General features: G+C 38.3%; 1 protein-coding gene across 2 annotated transcripts in view; it reads right to left on the bottom strand.

Moving 5' to 3' along the window:
- dcc (DCC netrin 1 receptor) overlaps positions 1-11,613 on the bottom strand; it is a 350,643-nt gene extending 339,030 nt beyond the window's left edge. For both annotated transcript variants that reach the window (XM_085278885.1, XM_085278887.1), the window contains exon 1: positions 11,100-11,613. In XM_085278885.1, coding sequence (XP_085135011.1) covers positions 11,100-11,223 — 124 coding nt within the window. In that variant the 5' untranslated portion in view covers positions 11,224-11,613. The remainder of the gene's footprint in view (positions 1-11,099) is intronic.
- Positions 11,614-18,691: the final 7,078 nt, after the last annotated feature.

The following is an 18,691-nucleotide window of genomic DNA, read 5'->3' as shown; positions in this document are numbered from 1 at the left end:
GAAATAAATAAAGACCAATTAATGTAAAAGCATGCAGGCGCGTTAATGAGTAGGACTTAAAGGTGAGGGAGATGTAGTGCTCCTCAGGCAGGTAATGCAGGTTCCCAACATGAATAATGTATGAATGTCAGAGCAGAGCAGTGGATGTTAAATATAGAGAGCTGAGAGCAGAAGACGTAAATGAAACACTAATGTTCAGAGGCGAGGCAAATTATCTTCTTGTAAATTACTCACAGGCTCGTTTCTTTTTTTTGTTTTGTTTTCATTCCACCATCTGAATAATGCAGAGACACATTGAGAGGCTTAATTAAAATATACACCAAGGCTTTAAGGCCTAAAATGCTAAACATTCGGGTTGGAAATTACTGCTGAGGTGCTTTCAAAGCATAAAATTGTCACTGCTGAAAAAGTTTTTGAATTTTTGTCAGAGCTCGAGTCAAGTTTTCTGAGATTGAAACTTGATTAGAGAATAACAATCCATGATGCTGTACCTACACAGCATGATTACAGAGCACATGGTAAAAGTAGATACGATTGAGGAGCTACAGAGCCATTAATTTCCTATACAAAAACATTTTATTTTACACAGCTTGAACACTTTAATCACTTTCATTCTCACATCCATGAACAATTTAGAGTCAACAGCTAAGTCTGGGAGTCTTGGAGAACTGTAGGAAACCCACAAACTCCAGAAAGCCCCCAGCCAGGTTTCAAACCAGGCACCTTAATCTTAACGTGAGGCGACAGTGTGGACCACAAGAGCCACTAGTGCTGCCGACAGTGTATCAAGGTAGGGAAGTCGAAGGACATCTTACTGTTTAGTCATTGCAGGCCACACGTCATCAAAACGTCTGCAAAATACTGACAGAAGTTCCAAATCAAGTGTGACACTTTCTGACCTGACACTAGTCTTCAAAGTTTGAACCTCCCAAACTTGCTTAACATTAGACTAAAGAATGTTTTTATTAAATAACAAGTTATACAATGTAAAATGCCAGCACCGCACACTCTGAATTGAGACAGAGGAATACTCTCATAAAAACATTTGAATTCCAGACTTACGTACTTTAAGTTTAATCTAGATTTGCCAAAGTTCAAGTGTTCATATTCAGAGAACCAGCCATAAATACAGTACAGGCACAAACTGCACCATAATCACCATCTGTATAGACCCTCAAAATCTATGCTATGACTCTGCGAAAACATAAAATATTTGAAATGTTACATCGTAAAATAAATCTGGCAACAGGGAGCCATAAGACCTGTGCCAGTTTAACCACAATAGGGGAATTTATTTTGTTGATAAGTAATATTTGTGTGGGTACTTTCACAATGTGTCATATTTGTCTTTTTTCATTCCCACACAGCTGTGATTTTGCTTCAGGTCCACCTCTGTCTGACAAATGAAGGTCTGCTGCACTAACACACAGGAACCCTCTGAGGGTTTCCCGGTGAATTATATTCTCAGATTTGTAAATGACGTTCTGTCCGCTGCTAGAGTGAAAAACCAAATTAAAAGTGAGCTGAAAGCAGCTAACACATTGCTTTTGCTCGTCCGCCGTATTAATCCACCGCTCCTGGCTGTGATTAGTCACAGGGAGTCTTTTTCATTAGGCCAATGGATCGACCTCCAAGATCTCAGCGCCGCACACTTCATATTTTACAGAAAAAGAGTCCAGTCCAGAGCTGGGGCTCAACACACAGCGAAGGACCCAGACTGGCTCAGTTTAGCCCAAGTCAGATCATCAAGCCCCAAGAGAAATCCCAATGAAGATCAACAACCCAAGTCAGGACTGACAGGTCAAGATGAAGTTTCAAGACCCAGACAAAGAAATCATCAATCAAAACTACCCATGTCCAAGTCAAATCTCACAAGTTGATTAAAAAGTGTTAAGAACGGAGCACAACAAGATCACCCAATTCCATGTGAAGTCATGTACATGCCTTATATATAACATTTTTTTTAGCCTTACTAACACTCAAAGCACGTTAGACCAAAAGTCACATTTTAACCATACATTCACAAAGCACTTTATACTCTAAAAGCACTTTATGTACCTCACATCCATGGCCAATTAAAAATCACAAATTAACCTAACGTGCATGTATTTGGACTGCGGCAGGAAGCCAGAGTACCTGGAGCCACTACCCAAAGACAAGTCCTCAGTATTATCCACATATCCACAAGACAAACACATAACATAACCAGCTTGTCCCCTTAGGTTTTAAAACCTTTATGTTACAGAATCCCATAGAAAGTTTTGCTAACTAATTTGAGCAAGGAATTTATAATTTCGCTAAGAAATGACACATTTAGTGGTAGAAAGTGATGCTTAAGACAGCAGTTAAAGACGTAAAAGTCTGTTGGGAGTCGGGTTGATCCCAAAGTTTTCTAGTGGGAACCTCAAATATAAGTGTAAGTGTAAAGGATCACAATAGCATTAACACTTGTAGTTTCATACGGATTAACTACATCCTGGTGCTATCATGGGAGTTTTGGGCTCATTGAGTTTAATGTTTTACAAGTTTGTGGAGAGACTCTTGAGCAAACAACATTTTTTGTAATAAAGCTGTATCACAGGGTGTAATACAACTATATTATTCCTTGTGACACATATTAATAATGCTAAGCATAATCTGCAGCCATTAATTATCCACATAACTGGACTATATCATATATCTATATCAACTATATCAACAACTCAACAAAACATTTAACGTTCTATACTGAAACTTCTAGTTTTGTTTCTGTATGTGCAAAATGTCTAATGGCAACCTTAAGCTAATACGATACATTAGCTTGTTTATAGATTGGATGACATATCTAGATTAGGAAATCAAAAATATGTTTAGCAAGAAATGGGAACATTTCTTTGCCTGCACCAGTTTTTTCAGCATAATTCACTGAATTAATAGAAGCAACATAAATAAAAACATAGATTTTTCCCCTGGTGAGCCTCATGTTTTACAGAATGCTAGAGAAAACTGTTTGCAGCACTTGCATTTGATTTCACAAGGCTATTTTCACTTAAATATTTTATCTTATTTCAGCATGTTTTGGAAGAATCTACATACATATAAGTTAAAGCACAGACGCTCCAAAGAGGTTTAATATTTGAGTTATTGCACCATATTTCTAGCTGTAAGCATGGGGGACTATTACTACATAAAAAAGAGTGGAAAATAATTTCACTAATCACGTTATATTATGGCAGCATAGCGATGCTTGTTCCTTTGGACTTGGGTGAACATGGAAGTGTCACATCATGTTTAATTATGCAGGTATTTTTTCCTTCATACACAATTAATTGATAGCTTCTTGGAGGGCTGGATGGTTGGAGGTGTAAATTAACATCCTCTTGGTGTTAAAAGCCTGCTGTGTCTCTAATGGATCGTCCCTGGCTCTATTATTCAGCTCTGCTTATTAATGAAAAAGGTTTTACTGCTTTGAGCTTTTAGCTTTAATGTGATTCTTGATTGAATTTAGTTCATCTTGCTTCCATTGTGTGTTGTTTTTCAGAGTTTCGAGTTCAGTTGTTGCCGTCGACTGAAAACCTGTAGATTGTTATTCAAGGCGATGTTGAAATAACACCTGGTTTTTCAAAGGCTCCATCTCAACCTCAGCTTTCCAGAAACAGCAGAGACATTAACCACACATACATATGAATAATCCCGGTCAGAGTGGTGAGGTACTGCAGCAGCTTTTCAGTCCTTTATGAAACACTATGAACAATTACTTCTCTAATATGCACCACCATGAATACTTGTGAGAGTTTTGCAAGCCATATATTACCAGATAGTGCTGAATCTTCTTCTCAGCTGCGGCCACATCTGTAGTTTTCTATGGGGCACATTTGGCCTGTATTGATGGCATTAACTCATGGTGACTCTGGCTGCCTCACTTCACCCACAGGTCATAGGCAAGCCCTTTTTATGACTTTTGGGCCACATGTGTCCGACACAACTTGGACCAGAACTTGAACTGAGCTGTAAGAGCCAAAAGTAGCACAGAATAGACCAGGGCTGCCCAATCCCAGTCCTCGAGAGCTACTATCCTGCAGCTTTTAGATGCATCCCTACTCCAACACAGCTGAATCAAATGGTTTGATTACCTCTTCAGCATGCCATCGTGTTTGGCAAAGGCCTGATAACAAGCCATTCATTTGATTCGGGTGTGTGGGAACAAGGATGCATCTAAAAGCTGCAGGACGGTAGCTCTCGAGGACCGGGATTGGGCACCCCTGGAATAGACCCAAATGTGTCTGGGTTAGAGCTGAGAGGTAAGGCTGCAAAAAATATATATTTGCATCTTGGTATTTTCTATGAAAACAGCTCAAATTCCATTGGTCATATCTAAAAACTGAACTTTAGGTCAGAGGTATTATAGTTTCAAAAATGCAGTAAAGATTTTTTTATACATTTACTCATGATGAAAACCTTTTATGACGAAAATAACGTATCACTGAAAAGAGGACAGACTCTGAGCTCCTCAAAAACTCAGGGAGCTCTCATCTATTTCTTTTAAATTACAAATCCAGAAAAAGGTGATCCAGAAAACTCCTCAGGATAAATGTGAAGCTGATACTTGATCAGAGAAAAGCTCACCCCACTGTGGGGTTCTTCAACAAGGAGTGGCCCCCCGAGGAAGCTGCCTTGATTTGATGGTAATTATAACTGGTAAAAATTAAGATGGATTAAGCAAGGTTTACATTTTTATAGACAAAAAAATAATTCATACATGCCATGCTTTACTGTTACACCTCTAAGTAAAATAAGACAAGATTGGATAAGACGGTATAATTTGTGAAGTGACAGGACAAAAGGAGATTAGATGGACTTTGCAGGAGAAGAAATGAGAAAGGGAGCGAAATTATCCTAAAAATGAGACACGAGATTGGATGGGACAAAGATGAGTAGACTTAACAAGTCGAGAAGGGATGGGGCCGAAGAATATATCTGTGAGATAATAAATCATAAAATGTGATAAGACCGGATAGACTTTGTGGGACTGATTGATTAAAAATAGCACAGACTTGTCTGGGCTAGTTTGAATTGAATTCAGAGCTCACTCATCTCCTCAACTTTCTGTTTTCACCAGGAAGCTTCTAAACAGTGTTGTTTAATAATTGTAACAAATCATTTCAGAAGCCTTGGTGTGCCTCATTTCACGGTGGGCAGACAACAGAAGGGAATCCAGGCAGACCAGTCAAATATAAGATGGATTAGTCAAATTAGACAAAAACTATTGTAGATATTAACAAACACCAAACATGAACAAACAGAGCAGATAATGTAAAAACGAAAACAGCGATATTCTGCATGTCAGAAGATTAGGTGTTAACTTCAGAAACAGTAAAATCCTCTCAGGATAAAAACAAAGCTTCTTTGATAAATCTGCTCAGTCTTAATATTAATAATACTTACTCTAAAGCATTCTTCAAATGACCACGCCCCCACATGTTGCTAGTGTATACACACATAAGCCTTAAACCAAAAGAATAAAATGCCGATAATCCCATGAGACGCTGCACAAGAGGAGATGAAGAAGAAGACATTTGATGAGGTCCAAGGAAGAAAAAGAAACGGCACAGAAGCAGCAGGAGAACTGTGTGTAGGTTTGCGTTGGAGGGTGAAAAAAAACACAGGAATTTTCATTTGAGCAGCGGGTTCTTTAAAGGTGCAGGAAAATCACCTCACACGCATGAAAGCTTGAAACCTGGCATCAACAACAATAACAATAATCTGCTGTAAAGACCTGAGCAGCAACCGGAGGATAACACTGTTTCTTTATGGCTTTAAACTGGTTTTTAACTGGAGTACTTCAGCAGCTGCTTGATGGGTCGCCCTGAATTTTTTCTAGAGAAGCTAAATCCTGCTGGTTTGATCCTGAGCCGATGGTCTTTTTCCTGAGCAGCAGCTGCAGAGAGTAGAAAGTTTTGGTTTATAGTAAATTCTAATGAATAATCTGATGGATTTTAGTTTGGAGATTCAATACAGTGATCTGTGCTACCAAGAGGATGAATACAATCCTAAATTATCTTTTTTTCTATAGAGGGGATGAATAAAAAAGAGATGTAAATATTTTACCACTGGTTTGATCAGGGCTTGATCATGACAAAAACCTCCAATATATTGATTCATATCCACTTGATTTTGAACAGCTTTCAGGCGTATCACATTACAGGTAGTTGACATTTTAATGTGAGATAACTATTCTATTCAGTTTTATTTATATAGCACCAAATTACAACAACAGTCACCTCATGGTGATTTATATGATAAGGTAAAGACCCTACAATAGTACAAAGAAAACCCAACAATCAGACAACCCCTTATGAGCAAGTACTTTGGCAACAGTAGGAAGAAAAAACTCCCCTTTAGCAGCAAATACCTTGTTCAGAACCGGACTGCAAGAGGGGCAGCCAGTGCTGCCGCCGATAGGGGTTAAGGGGAGGAAGACAAAAGACACACTGTGGAGGAGAGCCAGAGAGAACTAATGATTAAATTCAAAGTGGTGTGAAGACAAAGTGAAAAGTGGTGAGTGAAGAAGTGGCTGGAGTTCCACTTAATTTCCTTTAAAACTGACCTCCAACCATTAGGATTAAGTGTAGCAACCTCCCTATTGTTTTGTTCAGCACTAACCACCCATCAGAAACTATCCAGTACTTTAATTTATCACTAAATTCCAGCAAAACTATTAAAAACACTGGAAGCTTCAGGTCTATGCTGCATTTAGCCAAACAAACAGACCAGGAAGCTAGCGTGCAGCTGCTGCTGCATCTGCAAGCTGCTTTGCAACATCCCCCCAATCCCTGCTCCTCATTTTCATGCAGGTTCTGATTTAATGGTACTCTTATTATCACTGATACCTTGTCTGTTCTATAAGGGGCATATAGAATAGTCATGTTATATATAGTGTGGGCCTGACTAAAGTGAGATTTTGGACACTAAATAATATATCCTGTGTAGAAAATGAAATAGAAATCAGCATATTATTGCAGCTGGTTATAGACTAAAGTGAGTGTTTGTTTGAAACATGGCCTAATGCTGCAGTTTCCTTTGGGCCACATTTGGACTTGACTGACAGTGTTGACACAAATCAGTACTGCTGAGTGAGCTGTGTTACAGGTCCACTCTATTTAGGTCAGATGTCAGTTGTGCTGTGACAACCCATGTTACGCCGAGCTGATGACTTTTTGGCCACATCTGTTTAATCGAGCAGTTGGTAGTGCTCTAAAGAAGCTATGTATGCCAAAATGATCCCAGGTTAGGCCCATGTTGCTATCTGGATTCTTGGAATATAAACAATCTGTCCATCAGCTCTGATCGATGTAAAAAATGAACCCCCAACTCTCGGATGGTGTATATCAATCAGATCCTGTTCAGCAGCTTACCCATCATGCTGTTGGCCACAAGTGACCCCATAAAAACCAAAAAGCAGACAAAGACGCTGCTTTCCTACAGTGACAGCCTTAAATATGAAAGCGATGCTACAGATGAACTCTCCGCTCTGTCAGGTTCACCGGCCTCGTGTCGACTTTGATGATGAATCATCGAGGTTAAAGCTCATTGGGAGTAATCTAATAAGATGACCAAAACAAAAACAAATATGAGACATTCACCTTTCTTTCACTTCATCAAACACTCCATCCATCATAATTTGGTGATAGACTGAAACATCCTAGCAGAGGGAAGAAGTGCGACAGAGAGTTTTGAGCATTTTTCAGCTCATGTTGCTTTCATCCTTTCTTTGAAAGTGGCAAAATTGTTTAACAGAAGGCATGAGACACTTCCTGTCATGCAGTGATCTTGCAGACTTCAATCTAATTAAACTGCGACCAGTAAAAAGCGTGACATTCTCAAATGTGCATTTTCAGCCACGTCTTTGTAAGCCACATTTTCCTTTTCTGAGTGGAAGCCATGGAAATTTAAGACTTATCACAAAAAAACATTTTCTAGTGAAAAAACATCAGTGTATTGTTTGTTCGGATGTTTTAGTGAAATTCTTAGTTAAATATAATATATAATATATTATATATTATATATATAATATAATTAACCCTACTGCTAAGTGGTTAGCAAGTAACATTACAGACGTTATGAGACAGGAAGTAATATATAAGCCTGCAGCATTTTTTAAACATAAATATATCCTAATTTGTATTCCTTAAATTTGCAAACAATATGATCCTACTTCAAAAAAATAGACCAAGCTTATTTGGGTCTTGGTTATTTATACACTTTCCCTGGAAAACTGGTTCCACGAGAATATCTGCTATACAACTGCTGAGCCTTGCAGGGTTCCCACCATTTCTGCAAGGACTACATCAGTCAACATTGCACAAATTAAATTCATGGTTGGTATTACACGTTTTTTCTTTGACCTCGCCACCATTTTAAATGCTGAAATCAGCACAAACTGCATGAAAAGAAGGTGGGGTGGGTTGCATAGCAGCTTGTAGTGATAGTAGCAACTAATTGCAATTGTTAAGGCAGTTTAAATACTGTGTCCTACATAAGATTTGATGTATAGAGAGGTATTGATGAATGTTTTCATTCTTTGTGCTTTCCAATCTGTCTCCTGTGCACATAGCTGCTCTGTAAACTCTGCCTCCTCAAAGAACCCACTACTATCTTTTAACTTTCAGGAAACCAGTTCTCTTTAGTGGATTAGGTTAAAGTCCTGAAGGTAAACAAATGCACCATGACTTTGGGCCTTTTGGCTCAGCACCTACAGTAAGGAAGTTAAGCATTGGGCTGGGAAATGATTTTGCATGCCAAAGTTCAATAAAGTCAGACTGAACATGTCCTATTTGTGTGGCTTTCCTTAAGTCTTTCTGCAGTTCAGTTGAAAATGAGTGGATTTTGGCACAAAATGCAGCCTTTTTAAATATGGATTTTGGCCCAATCCTCAGATGATCGTCTGCCAACAGCCTGCAGGTTTTCAATCCAACCAAAGACTCCACCAAGTGATTAACTCTCCTTCAGGTGAAGTGAAGGAACTCATCAGTGAAACCACCTGCTGAGACGACTGGCTGGACTAAAAACAGGCAGATGCGCCTGTGAAAGCGAGCAGGACCTGCTTCAGCCGTGCGGGAGATTTTCTGAATTGGCGTGTAGGAAGGTTTCACGAGTCAGGCCTTCGTGTGTGGGTGCGTGTGTGTGTTTAGCCTCTCCACAGATAAATGCTCGGTGTGGGTAAAATATTCAGCAGAGGATTTTATAGCTGAGCTGTTGAAGAAATATCAGCAACACACAAATAAACACACGCACACTATGAGTCAGAGCTGCTCAGCTGATCCAGCAGCTACATTTTGTGAGTGTGTGTGTGTCTGTGTGAAAGTGTACTCTCATATCATCAATTAGCTTAATTAAAGTGTTTGGACATAATTTATTGACAGCAGGAGGTTGAGAGAGAGAGAGTGAGAGAGAGAGAGAGAGAGAGAGAGCGAGCAAGAGAGCCCGAGTCCAGCAGCTCTCTCTGATCTGTTTGGTTTTGCAGTGTTTGCTCTTTTGCTTTCATAATTTTCATTATTGAACAAAGATTCAATTAGAAATTCACTCAAATGAGCTGCTTACAACAAGATGTCTGACAGATCTAGTTGTAATACAATTTATTTATTTAGATTACGTGTTGTATCCTCGCTACTAAACACCAGAAGAAAGAAAAGTGTTACACTGATGGGTTGGACATGTTAGGATATCTGATGGCACTTAGTGTTTAAGTGATATTCATGACAGTGTGCTGCTTCACAGTCAAAGCCAGACCTAGATAGCACCTCCCTGCACAGCAGTATTTGTACTATTCGCATTTTTTGTGCAATAATACAGTGTAACCTATAAGATCACTGTTTGGATTATGATCCTGATGACTTGAAACACAATTTTTAATCTAGCTGTTATTTATTTATTTATTTATTGTCTATCTTCTTGGATTTGTGTTTTTGGGATTATTAAAGTAGTCGATCCAATCAATCATTAGTGTAACCCGGAACAAAAGGACATTAAGGTAAACACAAATAATCCTCCACTAAAAAGATTCACTGCAATCTGCTCGTCCCACTTGGTTTCATATACAGATAGACTGCCAGAGAGGAAAACCTGGAAAAAGGAGATCAGAGCCAGCAGCCCAACATGCCACTGGCTTGTAAACTTAATCACATCAGGTGAAACTAAACCAGAGAGGAGGGGAAAAAAGATTCAGTCAAAGCCACAGGCTCGCACATGATCAGACTCAAAGAAACTAGCTAAGGCCCAGTAAAAACTATTTACACTCACTATATATATATATATATATATATATATATATATATATATATATATATATATATATATATATATATATACAGACAGATAGATAGATAGATAGATAGATAGATGTATATATTCAAAAAATCAGAGACAAATTGGTGAAGAGAAGCATATGCAGTTAAACATACACACCAATATGATTCAGCAGCCTAAACTTCAGCACAATGAAAAGAAGATGAAACAGAAAGACTTACAAAAAGCAATTTAATAATAAGAATAATAATAACTGAAAATTAGGGGAATTAAAGCAAATCCAGTGCAGACAAGCGACTGTGGGTAAAAAACACAGAGACAGTCTAACCTGGCTGCAAAGATCCAGAAAGGTTGAACAAACCCTCAGTCAGCCAACAGATCAGCCACATGAAACACACAAGAACCGAGGGAAGGACCAGCAGTCTCACAGCTACACCAGTAACTCGGTTACTGGAGCTGATAATGAAGGTAAAAATGCAACATAAGGAATAATAAAGATATAATAAATAACAATAACTAGAAACCTCTTAGGTAACATTGATCACATGCTGAAGCTTGTCAAACCTTCCAGGGCCTCAGGACACACATGCAGGAACCCGCATGATCAGACCTGAGTCCGGGTCAGAACCGAGGCTCTAAAGCCAAAAGAGAAGCGCAACAAATGTGCCAATTATCGTTAGGTCTGCAGCAACGAGCAAAGACACACGCACACTCACACACACTAATACAGCCCGCACGGACACTCACACACAAACACACACTGCGGGATGGAGACAGCAATCAGGCATGTACACCCCCCCCCCCCCCCCACTCACCGTGCGCTGTGGTGTGAGCAGCCAGCAGCCAGCAGAGCAGCAGGTACAGTCTTCCTGTTCTCCTCCTCCTCAGCACCAGCAGCTCCCAAACATCACCGATACATCCAACCAAAACCCCCTCCATGCTGTCCTGCTCCAGTCCCGATGAGTCCGTGGAAGCACAGAAACGCACACACACACACACAATCCCGCTGTTCTTTCAGTGTTTTTTGTTTTTGTTTTCAAATCTTCAACAGAATCCAACTGTCAATTAAGAAAATAAAAAATAAAGGAGAAAAAACCCACAGAGTGGTGAGTCAGGAGGATGGTGAGGAGAGAGAAAGAGAGGGGGTAAAACAGCTTCTCTTCTCCCCAAAATATCCCTGATCCCCAGTCGGGCTAGGATCCCCCAAAGAAAAGAAAAAGGGAAAGGAATTTCCAAAATACACAAATGCAGATCTGTTTCCTCCTTTTAGAGTCGAGAATAAGTTCCAGTAACTACAAGTGAAGAGTCTCCATCACTCCTGCACGCTGCTGCTTCTTCCCATTCAAACAGATGAGAGGATGGTTAAAATCCGCGCTGCCTTCCCGGAGGTCTGCTCCGTCTGCTGGGGAGAACTGATGGAGAGGGTCGGAAGAGGAGGGGGGAGGCGGAGGGGGGAGGGAAAGAGTCGAACCCCCTCTCTCTCTCTCTTTTCTCTGTAGGGCTATACAGCTGGAGAGAGAGAGGGTCGAGAGACCCTGTTGGAGTATGGAGCCATTGATCTAAAGAGGCTGGAGGTAAACCTCGGAGCGGGAGTAGAATCAGGGAGCGGGACGGAGCGGGACAGAGCGGGAGTTGGAACCCGGCAGAGGAGGCAGAACGGCAGGGAGAGATTAGCTGAACTCTCCTGCCCTCTCTGGTCACACAGGGAATATAAACATCAGTCACAGCTGGAAGAGAGTCTCCATCACATCACAGGTGTGCAATACGATAAATATAAAATCATAATATGCAGATTATTATTATTATTATTATTATTATTATTATTATTATTATTATTATTATTATGTGTATTTATGTCAAACAAACTGCATCACATCACATTGTGCAACTCTCATAGACAACATTTTTACAAATGACATTGAAAATAAGACTGATTGACGACATAAGTGACCATCTTCCAATTTTTACAATCTATGATGGGAATTACAAGATCAATAAAAAATAGTACAGGCGAGTAAGAACAGAAGAAAGAATGAATGTAATTTATCATTTCAAACTGGTCAATTTCCAGACAAAATGAAAGTAGCAAAAGTTATACCTCTACACAAATCTGGCAACAAACGCCATTTCACAAACTACAGGCCTGTCTCTTTACTACCTCAATTCTCAAAAATTCTTGAAAAACTGTTTAACAACCGACTGGAAAAATTTATAGATAAACATAAACTACTCACTGAGAGTCAGTACGGATTCAGATCAAGCAGATCAACATCATCGGCACTATTAGATTCAATAGAATACATCACAAATTCCATAGACAAAAAGCCATATGTGGCTGGGTTATTCATAGACTTGACAAAGGCATTTGACACAATAGATCATGATATATTAATAAGAAAACTGGAACGTTATGGTGTCAGAGGGGTAGTTTTAGATTGGGTCCGGAGTTATTTAAGTGACAGGAAGCAGTTTGTGAAATTAAATGGTGGTTGCTCCTTATGTATAGACATTGCATGTGGTGTACCCCAAGGGTCAGTTTTGGGCCTAAATTTTTCAACTTGTACATTAACGACATCTGTAAAGTGTCTAAAGTATTAAAAATGGTTCTCTTTGCTGACAATACAAACATTTTTTGCTCTGGTGATGAGCTGCAGAATTTATTGGAGGATATGACTAATGAAATAAGTAAAGTGAAGTTCTGGCTTGATAAAAACAAATGATCATTAAATTTGAATAAATCTAAACTTATGTTATTTGGAAATAGTGGTTTAAATACAAATGCTAAGATTCAAATAAATGGTGTTGATATTGGAAGAGTCAGTGAAAATAAATTTCTGGGCATAATAACAGATGAAAAACTTAACTGGAGAGTTCACGTAAGATATATTCATTCCAAAGTATCACGAAGCATTGCAATACTAAACAAGGGAAAGCAGGTATTAGACAGAACATCACTTCATATTCTCTACTGTTCACTGGTTTCACCATACTTAAAGGGTGCATTTTTTAGGACCCTCCAAGGGTTAAATAAGTGTGTACTTCTTCCCACTCCCTTTCAACATGTAAATGAATCAAAACGGTAGCAATACTGAAATGTATTGACTTTTGCATAGTATTTTTTTTCTCTCTCTTATTTTCTAAATGTACCTGCATATTGTTTACATGTTTGAAATAAATGAATTAACAAAATTAACAAATTAACAAACTGCATAACCCAGACTGATTCAAAGTATGGAAGTAAAATGCAGCCAAGAAAAGATTTTAAACATAAGGTTATTTTCTCCCCAGGAATGAATATTTATTAGTTAATATGTTTGGACTTTAAAAAAAATTACATAGAAATTATAATTGGATTACATTTTATATTTCTGTTATATATATAGTGTAATTTATTTTTATTATTATTAAAGTTGTACCGTATTATCAAAATGTTTGAATTATAATAGAAAGAAACATATTTATTTCGGTATTTCAACCCATTTATGTGGGATTGATATCATAGAACGGAAGTGGGGGATAAAAAAAAATCCTGTTGTTTCTGGTAATTCCACTATTACCAAAGTGATTTTGAATTTATTAAAAATATAGAATATGGTCTATAGTAGACATGAAGATTCAGCATTAAAAACATCCGAACTTCTGGTGGGAAATTGAAATATAATCTTTTTCATGTGTTTGTTAATACATATAAAAAAAAACACTGAATTAAAAAAAAAGTGTTTTATAGCCTAAGGATATTTAGATATGTCAGCCCAATACTGCCAAAAAAGTTGAACTAAACATGGTAAATATGCCATCTAAATTATTATTTAGTGTAATATCTTTTATCTCCTCATCATTTGACTCTTGCCAGTATTATGGATTAAATTCTAGACTTCCCAAAAGTTTAATATTCAGCAGAAAAACCTCCCAAAATGTGTTCATTCCTTTAGTATATTACCATGAAAAAAAACCCAAAACATTCATGGCTTAAAAATTCAATATTGTAACTTATATTTTATCAATCCATCCACTCTTTTGCGAGGGTAGAAGCAAGAGGCAGGGTACACCCTTGACAGGTCACCAGTCTGCCGCAGCACTAACACATAGAGACAGTCTATGTGTTAATATATTTTATTTTGCCTATTAATGAAGGGAATAGGGAAATACTGTAAACGATTGTTAAAGAACATGGACATTACGCATTTATTTCTATGAAGCTTCTTGGTAATCACAGAAAACAAAAATCCTTCACATTTTAAAGGTTTTTTTCTTTGGTGTTGGAGTCCACATATCTATTACATGAAAAACAGGAGCAGCACGTATTGATCCTAAATGGGCCGGACTGGTGAAATTGCTCTTTCTGTTCGTTTAAATACACATGTGCTAACATAATAAAAAAGGAGTTTCAACAGTGTTTCTTAGTTTTTTGTCCATGCTAAAGAAATGCTCTTGTAGTAAATGAGAGAATTGTGTCAGTATTTATGTGGGCATAAAATATAAGAAATAAATGTGTAAAATTACAAAAAAAGTTCTGGTTGGTCATTGTCCAGACTGCCCTGTGATTATAAAACAGAAAGTTTCTGTTAATTTACAGAAAATGTCCTGTTTTCTGGTTTCTTTTTTTAACCTTTAGTGAAAAGGGAACTTTACTGTTATTTAATTGTTTATCTGTTACTTAGATCTTTATCAGGGAAAAAAGCTGTAATACTTAAACTCTAAATATATTTTAAAGTCCAGACTGGAGTCTTTGCTGTGCCCATTCTGTACACTGGGCCTTGTGTTTGACACCCTTGTGGTAATAGTTTTGGCAGAATTTCATTGGCACTCATTAAAACAAAACAATAAACAACAGAGATATTATGGCACTGTGGCTGAGATGTAGTTAGCAGATACTAAGTAAAAGGAATTACCAAGATGGCTGCCAACTGCTGAGATTTGCTTCTCTGAGCTCTCCTGTAGTAAGTTAAATGCAGCATTTTTACTTACACACAACAGGCAAAAGTAGCTTTCATGTTTTCAAACCAAAGTCAAATTTGACACGACCCTGATCAAACATGAAACCTTTTCTCTGGGACCAAAACAAAGGAAGCTGTTTCATTTAAAACTGGCACCAATTTCAGCTTTATTACTGAGCATGGAGAGATATCACATTCACAGTCTGATGATATGATTAAAATCATTGACCAGGGCAGGCATCATTAAATCATCCCAGCTCCCTGAGGAAAAAAATCCATCCTAAAGGTGTAAATAATGATCATAAGGTCCTGCAAAGAACAAAAAGAAAAAAAGGTTCTTAGTGATGGAAGTTCTTTGTTTAATAGAAATATAATTTTATAGCTGTTTAAGAGACTTCAACTTATCTTCTTATATAAGACAATATTGTTGAGCACTTCTTTGATGCCTTGCACTAGAAAACACTCGGTTTCCATGTCTGCCGGTTTAAGAGGCATCCACAGCTCTCAATTCAGGATGAATTGACTATGGTTTCATATTTACAGCAGGTCACAATGGGCTGACAGCAGAGACATCTCCATAACAACTGTGACTGCTGCTGTGGCTGCACAGACCCTGAGTCTTGTTAGCAAACAGATAACAGAAAGCAAAACAATAAGCCACATTTTTCTTGTCCACTAAGCACCAACTTTGAGACACACTAGGCGAAAAATAACAAATCATTTTAAGTTTTTCAATTATGGTTCAAATTTTAAAAACTAATATTCTTTCAAATTTCATTTGTGACTTTAATATAGTGAATGCCTAGTTTTTATTTTAATAGTTGTTTTATCAAAGATAGTTTATGGGCACTTTATTAGTTGCACTGTATTAGAGCCATATTGGACCCCCCAGTAAGTGACATAAGAGATTCGTGGTGATGAAATACTGCTGTTTTGCGCAAACACTCTTCTCCACTGCCGGAGTTTATTATCATTAAGCCGACCCTTCTACCTGCGAGGAAATTTACATCTATTACGTTTATCGCTGTTTACATTCCTCCAGAGCGAGGAACTCTGTGAACTCTACCAGGGCATCAGTGAACAAGATTCCTCATCACATCAGGAGACTTTAATCACACACATTTAAAGCTTTTACTATCCAAACTACACCAACATGTGGGCTTTAAAAAAAGATGACATAACTTACCGGACTTGATGTACACAACTTGTAAGGGAGCAAACAAGGCCTCCTGCCTCCCACACCTTAGTCTCTTTTATCACATCACCATTGTGCTGAGACCTGCAACAAAAAGCAGCCTCAGAGGCCTCCTATGAAGGACTGTTTCAGCACTATAAACGAGGACATCTCCACCACACAGACATTATCGGAATACAATGAGTCTGTTGCAGCACACAATGCAAAACTAACTGATGATCACCACAAAACTATATCTGTCCTTGTTTTGTGTGTTCACAGATGCTCTTCTGCATACTTTTGTTGTAATGAGTGGTCATTTGACTTTTTGCTTCATTACTATCAGCTCAAAACTTTCCAGTCATTCTCCTCTGATCTCTGGGATCAACAAGGCATTTTCACCGAGAGAACTGACTCTCACTGGGTATTTTGTCTGTGGGAAAATCCCAGCAGATCAGCAGTTTCTGAAATTCTCAGAGGATTTCATCTAGCATCACCAACCCTGCAAACTTCCTTAAATCATATTTCTTCCCCATTCTATGATCAGTTTGAACTTCACCAGGTGGTCTTTACCATACCTACATGCAATTAGCTCTGCCATCTGATTGGCTAATTAGATGTGTTAATGAGTTGTTCTTCTGTCATTTTCCTTTACAACTGATTTCCACGTCAGTCTGCTTGGGGTTGGTAAAGCAACTCAGCCAGAAGTCCTGTGACGTCATTTGTAAGTGACACAAACAGCACAACAATAGAGAAAATCAAGGTGATGGTATACCTGCTGCTAAACCAATGGTCATCGGGCCCTCCAAAACAAATATACAGCGGAAAAGGAGACAAATTCATGAGAAAAAAACAAATGAAAAATAAAAGAGTTTTGGGGTCTTTTGGCCTGAAATCATAGTGCATCATTTTTCAAAGTTAAAAAATAAAGTTCACTTGTTTGAATTTGTGGTACCATAAATCGACACAAAATGTTAAATGAACACCTAAAAAATGTCTTTTGAATCATATGATTTAGGCAGAAAACTACAACCTCATATTCATTCAAATAAGTCCTCCGTCTTCAGTCGCAGTGCTGCTCTGTGTTTGCAGCTGGCTTTGAGATGACTATGCTGAGACTGACTGTAAAAAGTAAAACTTAACTGAGTTTTATTGTAAAAGTTCCATGCTTTTTCCCCATAAATCTATAACATTATTCTCCAAATTTCTGGGATGTTTTGCTGAACCAAACCGTTTTTTGTTTTTTAACTTTTTACTACAACTGGTTTCTTTATGCAGCCTCAGTAAAATAACCATGCAAACATTGCAAAATATAGAAAACTAGTCTATTTTTACATTTATGGAGCGGATATTTGTGGCTCATATAGATAATTTATCCATTGCACACACGTCTCTTTCAGTGATTGTAACGTTGCAGTACACACTCACTGTAGCCTTGGACTTATTGATCATATGTGGACACCTCACTGAACAACTGATCCACTCTTTTACAGGAAGTCAAAGATTCGAGTGTGAGCATGGAGCATGGAGACAGTAGCAACGCTTAAACAAGCGCTGCCTGACAAATGCCCTCAACTTTAAAAAACTTTCTGAGAACACTTGGCAACCATTTTTATCTACACCCTACACCTCAAACACACACACAGCTCAGGTGACAAATCAACACAAACACAGATCAGTGTGTGCTTCTGTTCTCACTATGAGCCTGATAACAACCTGCACACACACAATTACCTAATTACTGATTATTAGACTGTGAGCTCACAGCAGACTAAACACTGCAGCCCTCTACATGTGTGCATGTGTGTGTGTGTGTGAGAGAGAGAGATGCTGTCTAACAAAGCCCTCTTTATTTCACATTGAAAACCCTCAAATAGAAGCCAATTAGCACACAATACAGCTGATAGCAAGTATTTATCAGCCTGCTGCCCACTCCTCCTCCTCTTTAAGAGGTCACGATCGCGGTCTGACTGCGTTCTCCCTGAAATGTTCAGACCAGCTGATTACGTCTGAATTCCTGAACTGACTGATTTATTGTTAATAGGGAAGTTTTTTTTCTAGCTCAAAATTTCTATAGCAAATATTCTTTGTGAGTCAAGTTTATGCATAACTTCAGTCTCCAATTTAATCTTACCGCTGATGTAGCAGCTAATAGTTAACCACTAACTTTAGTTTCAGTGGTTTGACTTGCCGCAGCAAGCAGAATGTGGCAACGACAGATGTGGATAAAGCCAGATGACAGATCTTTTGCTCTACAGCCAGGGTTCTCAGAGGGTGGCCACTTTTAAAGTCCAAT

This window comes from Mchenga conophoros, linkage group LG7 (genome assembly GCF_057382185.1).
Source record: "Mchenga conophoros isolate Kocher_MC1m ecotype Shallow Benthic linkage group LG7, M_conophoros_male_GT1.1, whole genome shotgun sequence".
Classification (NCBI taxonomy): domain Eukaryota; kingdom Metazoa; phylum Chordata; class Actinopteri; order Cichliformes; family Cichlidae; genus Mchenga; species Mchenga conophoros.
This window is presented reverse-complemented; position numbering and strand designations above follow the sequence as displayed.